Raw genomic sequence first — 19197 nt, 5'->3', positions numbered from 1 at the left:
TTAGAACGAATACCTTGTCCACTTGGAGCTTGTTGTACAATAGCAGTTTTATTTATTGTTTCATAGATTTTCTATTTGAGCTTCAATAACTTAATACTTTGGCAACTTTTTAAACAATGTTCGAACTGTTGTCAAATCAGAGCACATGATTTGAGCTCCAGGATTCCCTGAGATTCCGGGGAGGATTCAGTCGGGTAGGCTGAATTCAGTTTTTAAAAATAAATTTAGAGCACCTAATTCTTTTTTTTCCAATTAAGCGCCAATTTAGCGTGGCCAATCCACCTAACCCTGCACATCTTTGAATTGTGGAGGTGAGACCCACACAGACTCGGGGAGAATGCACAAACTCCACAGGGACGGTGACTCACGGCCGGGATCGAACCCAGGTCCTCAGCGCCGTGTAAGGCTGAATTCAGTTTAAACCCCAGCGCAAATATGGGTCGGAATTCTCCGGCTGTTGGGAATCCTCTTTCCCGCTGGCAGTGCACCCCTGCTCGGGGGTTTCCTGGCAGCATGGGATGGCTTCAATGTGAAATCCCATTGACAAGCGGCGGGAAGATAGAATCCCACCACCAGCGAATGGGGCGTCGCCGGAAACACGCGGCTGGGGGACTGGAGAATCCCGCCCAAGGTGTTATTTTTTTTTAGTTGGGAGCTGGACGGGGAGGGAATTGAAACGATGCAGAATCACGACAGGGAACTCAGAAGCTGCACGGCAACAGAGCCGACGTTCCAAAAAGTACTTCATTGACCGTAAACAACAACAGCAACTTTTGAGGTAGTAAAACATCCCACGATGCTTCTGAGGATTGTAAATAAACAACATTTGTCACTGAGCCGCAGAAGGAGATGTTTGCACAGGTGCTCAGAAGCTTGGTCAAAGAGTGTAGGTTTGAGATGGCCTGAGATTGTGACAGGCACTATATAAATGAAGGTCTCTATTTCCACCTTTGCTACAAACTGCAGACAAAGATGCCTCCTTCCCCCAGACAAAATATCCTGTTAGTTTGATACATTTTTCTGTAATTATAATTTATTTTAATGTATTCAATGTAAATATCATTTTGCATGCTTAACGTCTTTATCAATTCCAAACACGAAAGTGAGCAACATCCTTTAAGTACAGCCCATGCTGAGTGAATGAACGTGTCCTGTTGTGTGTCGCCAATTCCCACGTGAAATGAATTTGACAGTTTCCATCCAGTTCTTGCAGTGACTGCCGTGGAGATTTAAAGTGCGTCTCCTCTGCTGCTCAGCATCTCCCCCAGACAGACCACAGGGCAGCTGAGCTCCATGTTCCATTGGTGTAGTATAGGGAGGGGGACACCCTTTGAGATTGGAGTTTTTACACTGCAAAGGCCTGGTCTTCATCAGATCTCGGAGTGCGTGGCGGTGCTGACATCCAAAATGCTGACATCCTCCATCATTATGACCACAAGAAAGGCAGCACGGTGGCACAGTGGCTAGCATGGTTGCTTCACAGCGCCAGGGTACCTGGTTCGATTCCCGGCTTGGGTCACTGTCTGTGCGGAACTTGCACGTTCTCCCTGTGCGTGTCTGCGTTTCCACCGGGTGCTCCGGTTTCCTCCCACAGTCCAAAGATGTGCAGGTTAGGTGGATTGGCAATGTTAAATTGCCCTTAGTGTCCACAAAAGGCCTCCTGCTCCTATCTACTATGTATCTGTGCATCTTTGTAAAGCACTTTCCACCATCTCAACATGTCCTTAAAATGCTTTACAGCCAATCATGTACTTCTTGGAAGTGAAGCAAACATGCCAACCAATTTACACCCACCATTCCCCTGTACAGGATGAGCAGTTTGTCAAACTGAGGGATAAATATTGGGCTGGGACTTTGGGGAGAATTCTCCTGCTCTCTGAAATACTGGAATGATGTCTGCTACATCCACCCGAGCGGGCGGACAGGATCTGACTGAGATGACACCTCCCAAAGTCCAGCACTCCCTCAGTACGTCACTGTGTTTGTGTGTCGGCTGGGATGTTGTCCTCCAGCCTCTGGAGGGGGGGGGGGGGGGGGGGGGGGGCAATTAAATAAAATATGTTTAAAAACTGGCAAAGACATTATTGGTCCGAGTGCAGCTGCCCAGTTTCTGTTAATCACACCAACCATGTGTATACATTCTGGAAGTCTGTGTGATTACTGCTGTGTGGGACCTCTTGCTGGTGTGGATTAGACAGCCAGCTGTTTAGTGAGGAGGGGGAGGGGGGGGGGTTTAAAACAAAAATAATAATAAAAAGCAGTAATATTAAAGAAATAACTAACTGGGTGTGCATGTGGGCTTCAATGCAACTCCTGCTCGCATCATTAACCTGCATATAACAAAGGGACCAATCAGATAAATTAAATGCGGAGAGAGAGGGAAAATGCTGTTAGTGTCTGCAGGGTTTGCAGGACCTTAATTGATCTTTTAATGGACCAGATGAAGCTTTCAATTCCGTGGCTTATTTCATTGAATTACCAGCCTGCGCTGAATGATTTATGCACTGGATGTTGTATGAGAATCCCGGGGAATATCAGACAGTGTGCGCGCAATGAAATTAACTGCTGAAGCATCGCGCGCTGAACAATGTAGCTCCCCGGCTAATTCAATTCTTTTTAAACCATGCATATTGATGTGAGCTATCAGGAGGGTGAGGGGGAATCTTTCCTCCCAGGTCCTGGGCAGGATAGTGTGTGTGCGTGTTTTATTCAAAGCACATTTTTGAATAAAAGAGATATATTTATTGCATTTGTCGGACGGGATGTTGCTGCTTTGGTCATTTATTCTCCTCTTCCCCAGTTAGTTCAGATGTGCGAGTGTGCTCAGGAGGAACTTTCATCCCAACACGACTTTCTCCGGGATTTTTTCCTCTTATTTGACTGCGCATGGTCTGACGAATAATAGAAGTTTAATGAGCCTCACCACAAAAAAAACTGTTCTTGCATAAGAAAGCTACAGGATAACTGGAATGTGAATTTCAGCATGTTAACTCGATGGTGCGATATGTGTGCTCGCTGGCCTGTGTCTCTATTTATCTTATTTGCAAACGGCCAATTTCAAGACGTGTGGGAGTAAATAAATAAAGCTCAGAATTGTTGTATCCTACAAGCCCCCCTTTGCCTCCAATGCCCCTCTCCTTGCCCCTTGCCCTCACACAGTTTCGTTGGTATATACACTGCCGGTGCTCTCTCCAAAATAGCCATTCATCACAGATCAGCTTTGATAACGAGTGCCAGAGGGGCTATTTGACTGCGGGATGCTTCGTTGAAAGCAAAAACAATCTTGCCTCCATTCTGCAGATATGCACATGCATATTCCAGCGCGGTAACAACCAGGCACGTTGTTTTTTCTGTCTAGCAACCACGCCAGAGCCCAGTTTTAACTACAGCCATCCAAGCTGAGAATAGCTATCTTGGCACAGATCCGGGTTCGAACATTTTCTTGCTGCATTCATGGGATTTGAACATCACTAACAAGACTAAGATTTATTAAAAGTTCCTAATTGACCTTGTGAAGATGGTGGTGAGCTGCCTTCTTGAACCGCTGCAGTCCATATGGTGTAGGTACACCCACAGTGCTGTTAGGGAGGGGATTCCAGGGTTTTGACCCAGTGACAATTAAGGAACGCCGATATCGTTGCAAATCAGGAATCATGATGTAGTCGTGTTCCCATGCTTCACCTGCCCTTGTCCTTCTAGGAGGTAGTGATCATAGCTTTGGAAGGTGCTGTGGAAGGACTTGGGTGAGTTACTACAGTGCTTATTGTAGACGGTGCACACTGCTGCTATTGTGCGTGATTGAGGGGAGTGAATGTTGAAGGTGGTAAATGGGGTGTCAATCAAGCGGGCTGCATTATCCTGGGTGGTGTTATGTTTCTTAAGTGTTGTTGGAGCTGCATTCATCCGGGCAAATGGGGCGTATGCTCTAACACCCCTGACATGTGTCTTGTAGATGATGGTAAGAAGTCTTACAACACCAGGTTAAAGTCCAACAGGTTTGTTTCAAACACGAGCTTTCGGAGCACGGCTCCTTCTTCAGGTGAAGGAGGCATCTCCTCAGGCATCTCCACATCATTGTAGATGATGGACATCTATTGGGGAGTCAGGAGGTGAGTTACTCGCTGCAGGATTCCCCGCCTCTGATCTGCTCTTGCAGCCACAATATTTAAATGGCTTTTCCAATTAAGTTCCTGGACAATGGTCACCCCACGATGATGGTGGGGATCAGTAATGGCAATGCCATTGAATGTCATAGGGAGATGGTTAGATTCTCTCTCCCTGAAGGTAACCATTGCCTTGAATTTGTGACACAAATGCTACTTGCAATTTAACTGAGCAAGCCTGAATATATGGGAACACCACCACTTGCAAGTTCCTCTCTAAGCCACATATCTCGCTGTTCCTTGACTGTCAGTTCAGAATCCTGTAACTCCCTTCTTAACAGCACTGTGATGGTGCCCACACCACATGGACTGCCACAGTCCGGAAAGGCAGCTCAATAATACCTTCTCAAGGCCAATAGGGTCGGCAATAAACGCTGCCCTTGTCAACGATGCTCATATCAGAGAATTATGTTTAAGATGCACTTCTTACTGCAAAATCACACACTTCCCGCTTGGGTCACTGTCTTTGTGGAGTCTGCACACTCTCCCCTTGTCTGCGTGGGTTTCCTCCGGGTGCTCCGGTTTCCTCCCACAAGTCCCGAAAGACGTGCTGTTACGTGAATTAGACATTCTGAATTCTCCCTCACTGTACCTGAACAGGCGCCGGAATGTGGCGACTCGCGGATTTTCACAGTAACTTCATTGCAGTGTTAATGTAAGCCTACTTGTGACAAAATGAAATGAAAAGTAAAGTAAAGATTACTATTATTAATATTTTTACATCATGTATTTTTGTTGGTTCTTTGTCACATTCTCATTGAGAGAGTGAAGGGAATTATTCTGTTTAGTGGAAAATATCTGAGAATTTCTGGGCACGGTGAGTGAGGTCAATTTTCCATCTGGAATTTCCAGTGATGCTTTCATGAATAGAACATAGAACAGTACAACACAGTACAGGCCCTTCAGCCCACGATATTGTGCCGACCATTTATCCTAATCTAAGATCAACCTAACCTACACCCCTTCAATTTACTGCTGTCCATGTGCCTGTCCAAGAGTCACTTTAATGTCCCTAATGACTCTGACTCCACCACCTCTGCTGGCAGAGCATTCCATACACCCACCACTCTCTGTGTAAAGAACCTCTGACATCTCCCCTATACCTTCCTCCTTAAAATGATGTCCCCTCGTGACAGCCATTTCCACCCTCGGGAAAGTCTGGCTATCCACTCTATCCATGCCTTTCATCACCTTGGACACCTCTATCAAGTTAACTCTCTTCCTTCTTCGTTCCAGTGAGAAAAGCCCTAGCTCCCTCAACCTTTCTTCATAAGACATGCCCTCCAGTCCAGGCAGCATCCTGGTAAATCTCCTCTGTACCCTCTCCAAAGCATCCACATCTTTCCTATAATGAGGCAACCAGAACTGGACACAATATTCCAAGTGTGGTCTAACTAGGGTTTTATAAAGTTGCAGCAAAACCTCACGGCTCTTAAACTCAATACCCCTGTTAATGAAAGCCAACACACCACACGCCTTATTAACAACCCTATCAACCTGGGTGGCAAATTTGATGGATCTATGTACGTGGACCCCAAGATCCCTCTGTTCCTCCACACTTCCAAGAATCCTGCCTTTAACCCTGTATTCAGCATTCAAATTCGACCTTCCAAAATGAATCACTTCACATTTATCAAGGTTGAACTCCATCTGCCACTTCTCAGCCCAGCTCTGAATCCTGTGACTGTCTTGTTGTAACCTGCAACAGCCCTCAACGCTATCTACAATTCCCCCAACCTTTGTGTCATTGGCAAATGTACTAACCCACCCTTCCACTTCCTCATCCAAGTCATTTATAAAAACCACAAAGAGCAGAGGTCCCAGAACAGATCCTTGCGGGACACCACTGGTCACCGACCTCCAGGTGGAATACTTTCCATTCACTACCACTTACTGTCATCTTTCGGCCAGCCAATTCTGTATCCAGACAGCCAAGTTTACCTGTATCCCATGGCCCCTAACTTTCTGAATGAGCCTACCATGGGGAACCTTATCAAATGCCTTATTGAAATCCATATGCACCACATCCACTGCCCGACCTTCATCAATGTGTCTCGCCACATCCTCAAATAATTCAATGAGCCTTGTGAGGCATGACCTGCCCCTCACAAAGCCATGCTGACTATCTTTAATCAAACAATGTTTTTCTAAATAATCATTAATTCTATCTCTCAGAATCCATTCCAATATTTTGCTCACCACAGACGTAAGACTGATGGGTCTGTAATTCCCAGGGATTTCCCTGCCCCCTTTCTTGAACAGGGGAACAACATTCGCCTCCCCCTAATCATCCAGTACTACTCCAGTGGAGAGTGAGGATGCAAAGGTCATCGCCAATGGCGCAGCAATCTCCTCCCTCGCTTCCTGTAGTAACCTTGGGTATATCCTGTCAGGCCCAGGGGACATATCTATCCTGTTGCTTTTCAAAATTTCCAGCACATCCTCCTTCTTAATATCAACCTATTCGAGTCTATTAACCTGGTTCACACTGTTCACATGAGCAGCAAGGTCCCTTTCTCCAGTGAATACTGAAGCAAAATATTCATTTAGGGCCTCCCCCATCTCCTCAGACTCTAGGCACAAGTTCCCTCCACTATCCGTGATCGGCCCTACTCTCACTCTGATCATCCTCTTATTTCTCAAATAAGTGAAGAACACCTTGAGGTTTTCCCTAATCCTTCCCGCCAGGGCTTTAGGTTAAAGGTGCCTCTGTCATTCAAGAAGAAAAAAGTGAAAATTATTGTTCAATCAGGGAGAGATGAGAGAACTGAAACCCCTATCCCATCCCTTACTGCCTGTAATCAGTATTTTTTGAAAAGGAAGATGTGGGTGTTTCCTAATCCCTGAATGTGTGATCAATTTGAATACCCAGCAGCAAGCTTTTTTGAGTTTAAATGAAGCAAATTAATCATTCACCTATTCACCCCAAAAATCTAATGCTATGTTGCTCAAGTACCAGACACACATACTAGGCATATGCAAGGAAAATAGAGTTAACGAGGTTCATGAACCGTTATAAGTTACAAACAAAGTCGTAAATCATGTCATGAGCTTGTCCTGGTGCTGACCGAGTGAAGAAGGGGTTCTCTTCTACTCTTTAAGTGTAGCTATGTGAATTCAGTAATGACAGTTGTATACCAAAGTCATTGCAGGATTCACTCGAAGAGGTGGATTTATCAGCAGGTCACAAAGTTAGTTGCTTGGAGGCATATTCCTAGGAGGTTGATTTTCTGGTCAACCTGAAAAGGAACAGGTTTGGAGACTGTACAATGTTCAGCCTCTAGTTTTAAGGCAGAGATATTTCTGCCTTTGCTGCTACTTCTGTTTCTTGCCATGTTGTTTTCAGACTGACTTGTTTCTCCCTGGTGTGTGGTGTATGTAAGGTTATCAAAAGTCAGTTTCAATCAGGCGCCCACCTGAGCAATTCTTCTATTGTCCACCCAGAGTGATTTGAAGTTCCAAGCCTTTGTTACACAGTGGGGAATGGATACTTCTCGTCAACTAGTTTCGCTACAGCTCTTTTTGTTAAGTTCCAAACTCGGAGGCAGGAAATCCAAGGGTCCATAGAATCCGAGTTTTGGCTGAGTTCACAAACAATAGGAGGTGTGAATTTCACCTGATGAAGGAGCTACGCTCCAAAAGCTTGTGATTCCAAATAAACCTGTTGGACTTTAACCTGGTGTTGTAAGACCTCTTACTGTGCCCACCCCAGTCCAACACCAGCATTTCCACATCATGGATCTTTCCAGAGACTGTGAAGAAATTGCAAAAGTCACCTGACCCTCAACAGCCGCCTCAGCTGCCTTTTAATGTCCATTTTAAAAAGAAAAAACAGTTCAAGGAAATTTGGTACTGGATCCAGTCCAATTTGAAAATTATGAGTTTGACATGACTCTGCTGTGCAAAGCATTGGTTCTGAAATATTCTAAATTATTGGGGATCCTCTGATTTGTGTGTGTCAGGATTTCTGCCTCAGAGTCGTCACTAATATGGAAAGTGTGGCAGCCAATTGTGCACATAACCTCCCACAAGGAACAGTGTGATAACAACTAGATAATCTGTTTATTTTCTTGTGTGATGTTGATTGAGCAGTAGGTATTGATACCCTGGTCTTCATCAAAATAGTAGCTGTAGGGTCTTTTACATTCATCTGAGAGGGCAGATGGGACCTCAGTTTAACCTCTGCAGTGAAAGGCGGCATCTCTGATGGTCAGCCCTCCCTCGGTACTTCCTAGATATCCATGCTCAAATCTCTGAAGTGGGACTTGAACTTTCTGGTTGAGTAGTGAGGGAGTCACTGTATGCTCTAAGGCTGGTGAAGAGAATCCTGAGATTAAAGTAAAAACAACAGTAATACTGGGTAGGGTAAATGTTATACATCTATCCTTACTTAATCACATGGGGAGCAGACTCATTCTTTAGCTCAATGGGAGCATGTGAGCCTCTGGGTTAGAAGATACAGGGTTCAAATCCCATTCCAGACAATCCCAGAGAATGGAGATCAGACCTCTGGCATGGAAATCTGGGATTGACATCCAGTGGGATGCTCATGTCCAGCATTGTGGATAGCACCCCCCACCACTCATTGAACAGATTCTGAGAGCACAGTATACAACTACACCCAGAGAGTTAATGAAACTGGAAATCATTGCACAACTTTACATCATTCCCTCTGGGAAAAGAATATGAAGATATGGTGCAGGATCCTACCAAATTCTTCAAGGTTGGAAGAATCTCCTTATCCCATTTCTGCAGGTATACATGTGTAAGGAAATGGTGAACAGGATCTCATTGTACCTTAGATCTTGCAGAACGAGAACTAAACCATGAACGAGGCTGTGCAGACACCCAGAGAGTCTCTGAACACATTAAGGGGTATTAAATGGTCATTGCTCTCTGTATGTGTCAGTGTTCAATATCAGTTAGAAGTCATTAAGTTTTCAGCACTGGCTTTTGCTTTTCTTAATGTATATTTATTGTTCTCTTTTTCTGTCCCCCATGTGCTGTACACCAGGAGACTTTCTGGTGTTACTCTGAAGCAGTTTGAGCGGGAAGCTGATTCCCCCCCACCCTGTTGTTTTTCCTTATTCCTCAGCCTTCTCCCCCTCGACAGTTTACACCTCTTATTAATCCTCTATTGAAGACTGACTCCAGCATGGGGACAATTATCTGGACACCTGTAAATCTCCATTTCCTCCCCAAAGTGGACATTCAAGTGTTGGCTTAAATAGATTGAATCTATCACAGCCAAATCCCATCCTGTCTTCATCCCCATCTACTTTCCCCCTTCCCCTAACCCAGCACTTCCCACTCCTCTTCCCTGCTCCCCTCCATCCTCTGAGCCTCATTCTTCTTCTTCGGCCATGTTTATCCAGTGTCAGATGTCTTTATCATGAAGGATTGCTGCTGTATACTGTGACGCTGGCAAAGCGTGTTTTCAGTAATGGCCAATGAAGAAACACTTGTGCCCTTACTGCCTGCCTTGAGTATATTGGAAGGATTAGCAGGTTGGTTATCAATTTGTTTGGCCATGCCATAGAAGCTCCTTCCATGGTTAAAATGTCCTGGAGGGGAATCGAGACTGGAGCTTCTGACTCGGAACCAGGACTCTGTAGAGTGCCATTAAAATATGTAAGTGACTGATCTGTGTGGTGGGAGCCCACTCCCACGTCACTCCCTTCCCCCACCTTCTTTAAAACCAGTTGGGTTTGAGTTTGAGATTTTAAAAGTTTAACATCCCATCCAGCTCCCAATCTTCAGGTTTCTCGGGACTAACCATTGACTCACGATTCCTAAAATTACATTTATGTTAAAACTTTCCTTTGCTAAGAGTGTGAATCTGATTTTGTTACACAGGGGCAAAGTGTTGATTTTCCTATCTCTGTTCTGTTTTACATTAGGACAGTATGGAGATATCGCAAACATTGCGGCTCAGGACCTGCCCAGTATTATGAAGCAAGGTTATTTGGAGAAAAAACGCAGAGGTACAGAATAAAAAAAAAAGATTTCTCTCTCTTTAGTGTTTTCTCCTTGTGATCGACCTTGAAATTTAGGAAATGCATCATTTCTTTTCTCTTCTGGTGAACATAGCCAGAGGAAGGAGTTGTTTTTGATTGCTTACCTCCATAGATCATAGAATTTACAGTGCAGAAAGAGGCCATTCGACCCATTGAGTCTGCACCGGCTCATGGAAAGAGCACCCTACCCAAGGTTAACACCTCCACCCTGTCCCCATAACCCAGTAACCCCACCCAACACTAAGGGCAATTTTGGACACTAAGGGCAATTTATCATGTCCAATCCACCTAACCTGCACATCTTTGGACTGTGGGAGGAAACCGGAGCACCCGGAGGAAACCCACGCACACACGGGGAGGATGTGCAGACTCCACACAGACAGTGACCCAAGCCGGAATCGAACCTGGGACCCTGGAGCTGTGAAGCGATTGTGCTATCCACAATGCTACCATGCTGTCCCTGAACCTGTTTATAGGACCTGTTCCAGGGCCTGTTTATATCCAGCTGAGAATGATAGGGTGTGCAATCTCCTTCTCAAGGTGCCTGTGAAGTGTCTGAAGACCAATGAAGATGGACAGTCTGAGCTCAGTTCTGAAAGTACACAGATTCTCAAAATTCAGCATCTAATGAGCTGTTCTTCTCTGCAGTGCGTAGCTACAATACAGAATGAGAAAACGTAACTGAGTCCTTTGCACCCATCCCTTACCACATCAGAATATTAGTAAAAATGAAGTCAGGGAGATGCTATTCATCCAAGATGGAATTCAGCCAGCCACCCCTGAAGGTGGCTCAATGGTTAGCACTGCTGCCTCACAACGCCAGAGACTCGGGTTCAATTCCGACTTCAGGTGACTGTGAAAAATCAAAACAGCACAGGAACAGGCCTTTCGGCCCTCCAGACCTGTACCAGTCATGATAACACCACGTTCTCCCCGTATCTGCCTGGGTTTGCTCCAGGTGCTCCGGTTTTCTCACACAGTTCAAAGATGTGCAGGTTAGGTGGATTGGCCTTGCTAAATTGCCCCGAGATGGGATTACGGGGATAGGGCGGGTCATTGGGTCTAGATCAGGGGTGGGCAAACTTTTCCGTGCAAGGGCCACATTCAGAAATTCACAATTTTAAAGGGCGCATAGTATATTAAGTAAAATAATTAATATTTAAAATAGCCAAAATAAAAGGTTTTTAAAGAAAAAAAAAAGCAATAAATTTTTATTAATTAATATTTTAAAGTAGAAACTTTACATGAAACACATGTTGTGCCGAGCAATGATCACCCTACTCAAGTCAACGTATCCACCCTATACCAGTAACCCAACAGCCCCCCCCCCCATTAACCTTATTTTTAAGAAAATTTAAAAAAAAAATTTTTTTTAAGTTTAAAAAAATTATTATTTTTTTTAATGACTTGATCTTGGTGGGCCGCATAAAGACCTTTGGCGGGCCGCATGCGGCCCGCGGGCCATAGTTTGCCCACCCCTGGTCTAGATGCTCCTTCAGAGGGTCAGTGCAGACTCAATGGGCTGCTCTGATAAATACCCTATCCTGCAGGCTAAACCGCCTGCTACGAGTGGCTACGGGTTTACAGTCCTTTGTGAGATTGGCAAAGAGAGGAGGGGGGGGGGATTCGCAGCGTAGCGAGGCTGCAGATCGTGAGTGGGGGCAGGGGCCTTCGGCGGCATCAAGGAGGACATCGCCAGAGCGGCCATGCGGGCGGTGGATGAATCCATCCCATTTCAGGTAGAGAGCGACGCCTCAGAGGTAGCTCTTGCAGCCACGTTAAATCAGGCAGGGAGACCCGTTGCATTTTTCTCCCGTACCCTCTCCGCTTCAGAACTCCGACACTCTTCAGTCGAGAAAGAAGCACAAGCCATTGTGGAGGCTATCCGTCACTGGAGGCACTACCTCACAGGTAGGAGGTTCACCCTCATCACCAACCAAAGATCGGTTGTCTTCATGTTCGACAACTCGCAAAGGGGCAAAATAAAAAACGATAAAATCCTGTGGTGGAGGATCGAACTCTCCACCTACAATTACGATATTAAGTATCGACCCGGGAAGCTCAACAAGTCTCCGGATGCCCTATCCCACGGGACATGCGCCAGCGCGCAGATCGACCGATTAAAAAGCATCCACAATGACCTCTGCCATCCAGGGGTCACCTGGCTCGCCCACTACATCAGGGCCCGAAACCTGCCTTTCTCCAACGAGGAGGTAAAAGCGGTCACCAGGGACTGCCCGATCTGTGCGGAGTGCAAACCGCACTTCTATAGACCAGACAGGGCCCACCTGGTTAAGGCTTCTAGGCCCTTTGAACGCCTCGCGATTGATTTCAAAGGGCCACTCCCCTCAACTAACAAGAACGTTTACTTCTTAAACGTTGTAGACGAGTTCTCCCGTTTCCCATTCGCTATCCCGTGCCCCGACATGACCTCCCACACAGTCATTAGGGCCCTGCATAGCATCTTCACCCTGTTTGGTTTCCCCAGCTACGTACACAGCGACCGGGGTTCGTCCTTCATGAGCGACGAGCTGCGTCAGTACCTGCTCGAAAAGGGCATTGCCTCGAGCCGGACTACCAGCTACAACCCCAGGGGGAACGGGCAGGTGGAGAGGGAGAACGCGACGGTCTGGAAGACCGTCCTACTGACCCTCCGGTCTAGAAAGCTCCAAGTCTCCCAGTGGCAGGAAGTCCTCCCAGACGCGCTCCACGCTATTAGGTCCCTTTTGTGCACAGCGACCAACCAGACCCCTCACGAGAGGCTCTTCATTTTTTCCAGGGGCACTACCACGGGGTTCTCACTTCCGGCATGGCTGAGGACGCCGGGCCCTGTACTCCTGAGGAAACACGTCAGGGGGCACAAAACCGACCCCCTTGTTGAGAAGGTGCGCCTGCTCCACTCCAACCCCCAGTACGCATTCGTCGAGTTCCCTGACGGCCGTCAGGACACAGTATCCGTCCGGGACCTGGCACCCGCTGGATGCAGCGCCCCCCTATCCCCACAGAAGGATCTCCCACCCCACACCCCATGCTGCCGCCCCCTTGTGCTCCCGAGCCCACGAGCTCGCTCCACCAGTTCCGCGCCCCCGCGCCGCAGCGCCCCCAATGCCCGGTCGAACCAGGGGAGTATGAAGCTCAGATACAACCCTCTCTGGAGTCTCCCATCGTACCCCAGCACACAACACCCATCCAGCCACCGCAGGAGGCTGCAACCCCGGTGCTCCGCAGATCTCAGCGGACAATCCGACCGCCGGACAGACTGACTTTATAGACTAGACGACCACCCCCGCTGGACTTGATTTTTTTGAAGGGGGTGAATGTGGTGAATGTAATATATGTTAATATATACGTAATTCACACTGTTGTTGTCAGTGCAGTAGCGTTATCCTACCACTAGGGGGAGTAGCGCTGGGAGCACCTAGGAACCTGTACTGGGCTCCACCCTTGGTTTCGCCCACGACTTCTCCCCCTAGTGCAGCTGTATAAGTACCCGTGTCCAGAGTCAGCCTGGGTCACTACGAGTTCATCGACAGGTAACAGGCTGGCTCTGAAGTAAGTCGATTAAATCCTAGATTGACATCGGAAACACGTGTCTGGTGAATTGATGGTTCCATCACCCAAGAAGTAAAAGTTGGAGGAATACAAGGATTTGGACAGTTTTGAGGCTGAAGGAGAGAGAGAGATGTGGGGGTGGTGGGGGGGGGGGGGGGGTGTTGCTGGGGAGAGGGAGTCATGAAATAGAAGAGGAGAATTTTAAATTTAAGTTGTTGAGAAGCGGGAGCCAATGTAGGTCGACAAGCAATGGGGTGACGGGCAAGTTGGATTTAAATTAACTTTTCACTCATTTAAATTTATATTGTCTTGTCTTTCTGGCCTGACTTATACGGAAATAATATTCCGGATTCACCTTATCTGTACACCATTATACCTTGGTAAGATTCTTTTTAACTTCCTTTCTCTCAGCCACAGTTTAATCTTCTCTAATCTTTCCTCATAACTCATCTTCGGTACACTTGCAATCATTCTTGTTCCTTTCCTGTTGATTATCATCAGTGTATGCGTGTTCTATTTAGGAGCATTGTGACCAGAATTATGTGCAGCCATCTATGTACAATCTGTTTTCTCACTGACTTTTCCCAATTCATTTAATCCTTAAAAAAAGCTACAGCTAGCATGGGAAGATATCTGAAAAAAATAATTTCCACCACTCCCCCAAAATGCAATTAACCATCCCCACTAAAGTGTGAAGAAGCTCACCTGGAGCACTGTGCACAGTTCTGGTCTCCATATTACAGACGAGATATTGAGGTGCTGGAGAAGTTTCAAAAACACAGTTACAGGGCTAGTTTCTGGAGGGACGGAACAGGTTGGGGCTCTTTTCTCTAATAAAAAGGTGACATGAAAAGAGAGATTTTGTGGAGGATTTTTCCACTTGTGGTTTAAACCAAAACTAAGGGCCATAAATATAAGATGGTCACTAATAAATCCAATAGGGAATACAGCACAGTAGCACAGTGGTTAGCACTGTTGATTCACAGCTCCCAGTTTTTGTGGTATATTTAAATTATTTGGACTTGAAATTGGGAGAAATAGTTGAAAACTTTGTAAGTGTTAACAAAAATTAGTTGCATGGTTGACAATAAGAAAGTTGTGGGCAGCAGGAAGATATCAGTGGACTAATCAACTGGGCAGAACAGTGGCAATTCAGTGACAGTTCAATCCAGAGAAGTGAGGAATTTGTTAAGTGTGCCCAAGATGGTTTTTTGGAACAATATGTGGATAGTCCGACTAAAGAGGGGGCTATATTGGACCTAGTACTAGGGAACGAGCCTGGCCATGCCATCAAAGTTGTAGATGTTTTTATTTTTTTAGAAAAAAAAAAGCTGGGCAGCGTGTTAGCATTGTGGACAGCTCAATTGCTTCACAGCTCCAGGGTCCCAGGTTCGATTCCGGCTTAGGTCACTGCCTGTGCGGAGTCTGCACGTTCTCCCCGTGTCTGCGTGGGTTTCCTCCGGGTGCTCCAGTTTCCTCCCACAGTCCAAAGATGTCCAGGTTAGGTGGATTGGCCATGATAAATTGCCCTTAGTGTCCAAAATTGCCCTTAGTGTTGGGTGGGTTACTGGGTTATGGGGATAGGGTGGAGGTGTTGACCTTGGGTAGGGTGCTCTTTCCAAGAGCCGGTGCAGACTCGATGGGCCGAATGGCCTGCTTCTGCTCTGTAAAGTCTATGATAATCTATGAAAGTGGAGGTAATGCATTTTGAAAGCCTCAAAAGGTAAGGGAATGCATCAAATGGTAGGATACTGAGAGGTGTAGTAGAACGAAGGGGCCTTGCATGTATATTCACAAATCCCACAAGATGGTTGAACAGGCAGTGAAGGTGGTCGAGAGGCTACTTGAGATGCCAGCAGAAGGCTGTTACTAGTGGAACATTTGTTGGATGTTGGCCCATAACGTCCTGGATGCAGAGTTGAATTTAGGGGCTACCTCAACGATGTGATGGGAAATTCCTCTTGAAAGTTTCCACAGAATGGTTTACCCGGCAATTACCCAGAAGCGCTAACTTCCTCTGGACAATTGCGCTGGGCAAATTGCTTCTTTCAGATGGTTCTGCCAGTTCATCCTGAAAAAGTTAGAGAGGAAAAAAAACACTTTCACTCCAAAGCAAACTATTTGAAAAACCCAGCCCCCAGCCCCTCGTGGGGACCCCCCCCCCCCCCCCCCCCCCCCCCCACACACACACACACACACACACACGAGCTGCCGGGGGGCCCAACCTGATCCTCCTCCCCTCACGGCCCAACCTGACCAAACCGCCCGCTCTCGGTGCAATGCGGTTTGAACTGATTCTCCCCCCCACCACTTTCCAGCAACCCGGTCCACCCCACCCCATTCACAAACTGAACCCCCTGGACTGACCATCCCTCACCCCCTAGTCTGACCCCCCTCCACTTCCTTCAGTCTGACCAACACCACTCCCCCCCCCCCTCCCCCTCCCTCCTGTCTGGTCTGAATACTGTGAACATTTTTGTTCCCCTTTGCTGAGGACAGATGTACGGACACTGGAGGCTATAATAACTCATAAGGAAGCTGTCTTTAAAACAGTGAATTTATTTGCATATTTACAATTACCTGCTTATCGCAGCATCTCACTCGCTCTGCAGACCTTGCCAGGGGGATGGGTCTCACTAGGCCCTGAGTTGGGCCGACTTTTATCCCCTGTCTTAACAAGCTCCAGGTGGATGGCCTCTGACCCCCATTTGGGGAGCTCGTACTCCACAACTCGCACGGGGAGACCAACCGGGGTCCCCGTGGGGGTTTTAACAGCCCTCCCCATCCAGAGTCCAAAAGTCTCCCATCAGCTGCCACTGGCCCACAGCTGGCCCACAGCTAGCCCACAGCTAGCCCACAGCTGGCCCACAGCTGGCCCACAGCTGGCCCACAGCTAGCCCACAGCTAGCCCACAGCTGGCCCACAGCTGGCCCACAGCTGGCCCACAGCTAGCCCACAGCTAGCCCACAGCTGGCCCACAGCTAGCCCACAGCTAGCCCACAGCTGGCCCACAGCTGGCCCACAGCTGGCCCACAGCTGGCCCACAGCTTGCCCACAGCTGGCCCACAGCTGGCCCACAGCTGGCCTGTATCCACATGTGGGGGTCTGGGTCAGTTGGAGTGAAGCGGGTCACAGAACGTCATTTATGGATAGATCGCTGAAGGGGAACCGTAGGGATGTCGATGTCGGACACACTGCTGTCTGCTGGCACGGAAACAGCCGCGTCCATATTGGAACAAGTTATAAAACTCTGAGTGGGCCGAGTGGGACAACTCGGACAGCCGGGCCCTCAACCCGAGGGGTGGCTCATGCCACGGTGACAGCGGTACCCCTGCCGGTGAAACGACAGGCGACCTCACGCCTGGTCAAATGGTCCACGTGCTTCTTAAGAGTCTTTCATCCTGTACGAGACCGGCCCAGTCTGGTCCGCATCGCTGTTGGGATCCACAATGCGCCATCACCAAACTTCCGTGTATAAACGGTGACCCCAGCGCGGAACGTTTGCCCCTACGTCCCAGAACAGCGGTGACTCTTCTGACTCATGACGCCACTCGAACCTTTCCCCATTGTTTGTCAGGGTAAGACTCAACTGAGTCCGGAGCTGGCGGCCTATCAGACGTTCTCCTGGAGCAATCCCAGTGGTATAATGCGCCGTTGTACGGTAATTGAATAAGAAGTGAGACAGCCGTGTGTCCGTAGACCCAGTTGACTGCTTTTTCAAACCTTGTTTAAATGTTTGGACTGCCCTCTCTGCCAGTCCGTCAGATGAAGGATGATATGACCTGGTGTGGATGTGCCGAATACCATTGTACCACATAAACCCAGCAAACTCCTCGCTGGTGAAAGGCGTTCCATTGTCCGTAACCAGCACTTCCGGAGGTCCCTGGGCACAAAGGATCCCCGGAGCTTCTCGATTATAGCCCTGAACGTTGTGGGAATCATCCTGAAAACTTCCAGCTACAAGGAGCCCATGAATGGTCCAGCAAAATCCACATGGAGGCGAATCCATGGATGACTGGCCATTCTGAAGGGTGGAGAGGAGCCGGCGAGGGAAGATTCTGACATTCCAGACACACCGGGCAGTTTTGTGCAATTCTCTCGATGTTCCCATCAATACCCGGCCACCACCATAGCTCCCGGCCAGTGAAATCCCCGGATGGCCAGTGAAATCCCCGGATGGCCAATGAAATCCCCGGATGGCCAGTGAAATCCCCGGATGGCCAGTGTGCAAATCCTGTAACAAGCTTCCCGTCCCTGATGGGGGAAATGAGCACCCGAGCTCCCCACAATATTATTCCATGCTCCAAAGATGTGCTGGGTAGGTGGATTGGCCAAGCTAAATTGCCCCTCAATTGGGGGGGAAAAATTGGGTACATAAAATGTTTTAAAAATGGTTGTTTCTTCTTGTGGGAGAGTCTAGGACCAGAGGGCATCATTTCAGAGTAAGGGGCCACCCATTTCAAACAGAGATGCGGAGCAATTTCTTCCCTCAGAAGGTGGAGAATCTGTTTATTAAGTATGTTCAAGGCTGAGATTCACAGATTTTTTATCAGTAAGGGAATCAAGAGTTCTGGGGATAAGGCGGAAACGTGGAGTTGAGGATCAGCCATGATCTCAGGCTCCTACGTCTTATGGAGCCCCCCCCCACCCCACTCCGGAGATGGACATGTTGGGTGACCAATATCAGGAATATGGGGGAGGGGCTGTTAGAGGTCTTGCAAAAATATCTCCAGGAATGCATCCAAACAGAATAATAGGCGGGATAGAAGAAACTGCAAGCACGCTATCCGATAATTCTGAATCTTTTGAATGATGTCAGTGTGGAAGCACTGCAGATGCCTTGAATTCGAATTGTATGATTCAACAAACCACATAAATAGTTTATCTTTTATTTTACTGGTTGATTTTGGAGATAGTAGAGATCAGTAATATAAAATGTCTGCAGTATTAGGCTGAGAACGGCATTTTTAGTTAATTAGCGCAATCTGCCATTTTCTGCAAGGTTTTATCTCTTGCAATCAAGTAGCTAAGGTTTCACAAATTTCCCTGTCAGTTTGAAAAGACACTCTCATCTGCCAGTATTTCCACAGAGACCTCTTTTTCCCTAAGTGTCTTATATTGTTTCTTTGTGATCTACACAGTCCATTACACAGGAAGACATTGCTGATTGAATGTTGTGTTCATTACACAGGGGAGCACTGCCTGTCTCTGCTTTGTACAGGAGGGCGCCATCCTTTCTTAAAGTTAATTAAGATCAAAATTTCAGGAACAGGAAAAGGCCAGTAGGACCCAGCTAACCTGTCTGTTTTTCAAAATATCAGAATCCAAACCTCACCTTCCCGCCATCGCCCCTCAATCCCTTGTCTCCGACGAATCACATACAGAAGCAGGAGACGGTCATTCAGCCCCTTGAGTCTGTTCCGCCATTCAATTAAATCTCGGCTGAATTTTATCTTCACTTTATC

At 47.3% G+C, this 19197-nt stretch overlaps 1 protein-coding gene across 3 annotated transcripts in view; it reads left to right on the top strand.

Annotated features, from left to right (window-relative positions):
- The window catches only part of LOC119954415 (src kinase-associated phosphoprotein 1-like), a 511846-nt gene that overhangs the window by 300249 nt on the left and 192400 nt on the right, over nt 1–19197 (top strand). For all 3 annotated transcript variants that reach the window (XM_038779618.1, XM_038779616.1, XM_038779617.1), the window contains one exon: nt 10064–10147. In XM_038779618.1, coding sequence (XP_038635546.1) covers nt 10064–10147 — 84 coding nt within the window. The remainder of the gene's footprint in view (nt 1–10063; nt 10148–19197) is intronic.

Source organism: Scyliorhinus canicula, chromosome 19 (genome assembly GCF_902713615.1).
Source record: "Scyliorhinus canicula chromosome 19, sScyCan1.1, whole genome shotgun sequence".
NCBI classification, from domain to species: Eukaryota; Metazoa; Chordata; class Chondrichthyes; order Carcharhiniformes; family Scyliorhinidae; genus Scyliorhinus; species Scyliorhinus canicula.
The sequence above is the reverse complement of the archived record's forward strand: the minus strand, read 5'-3'. Positions and strand labels throughout refer to the sequence as shown.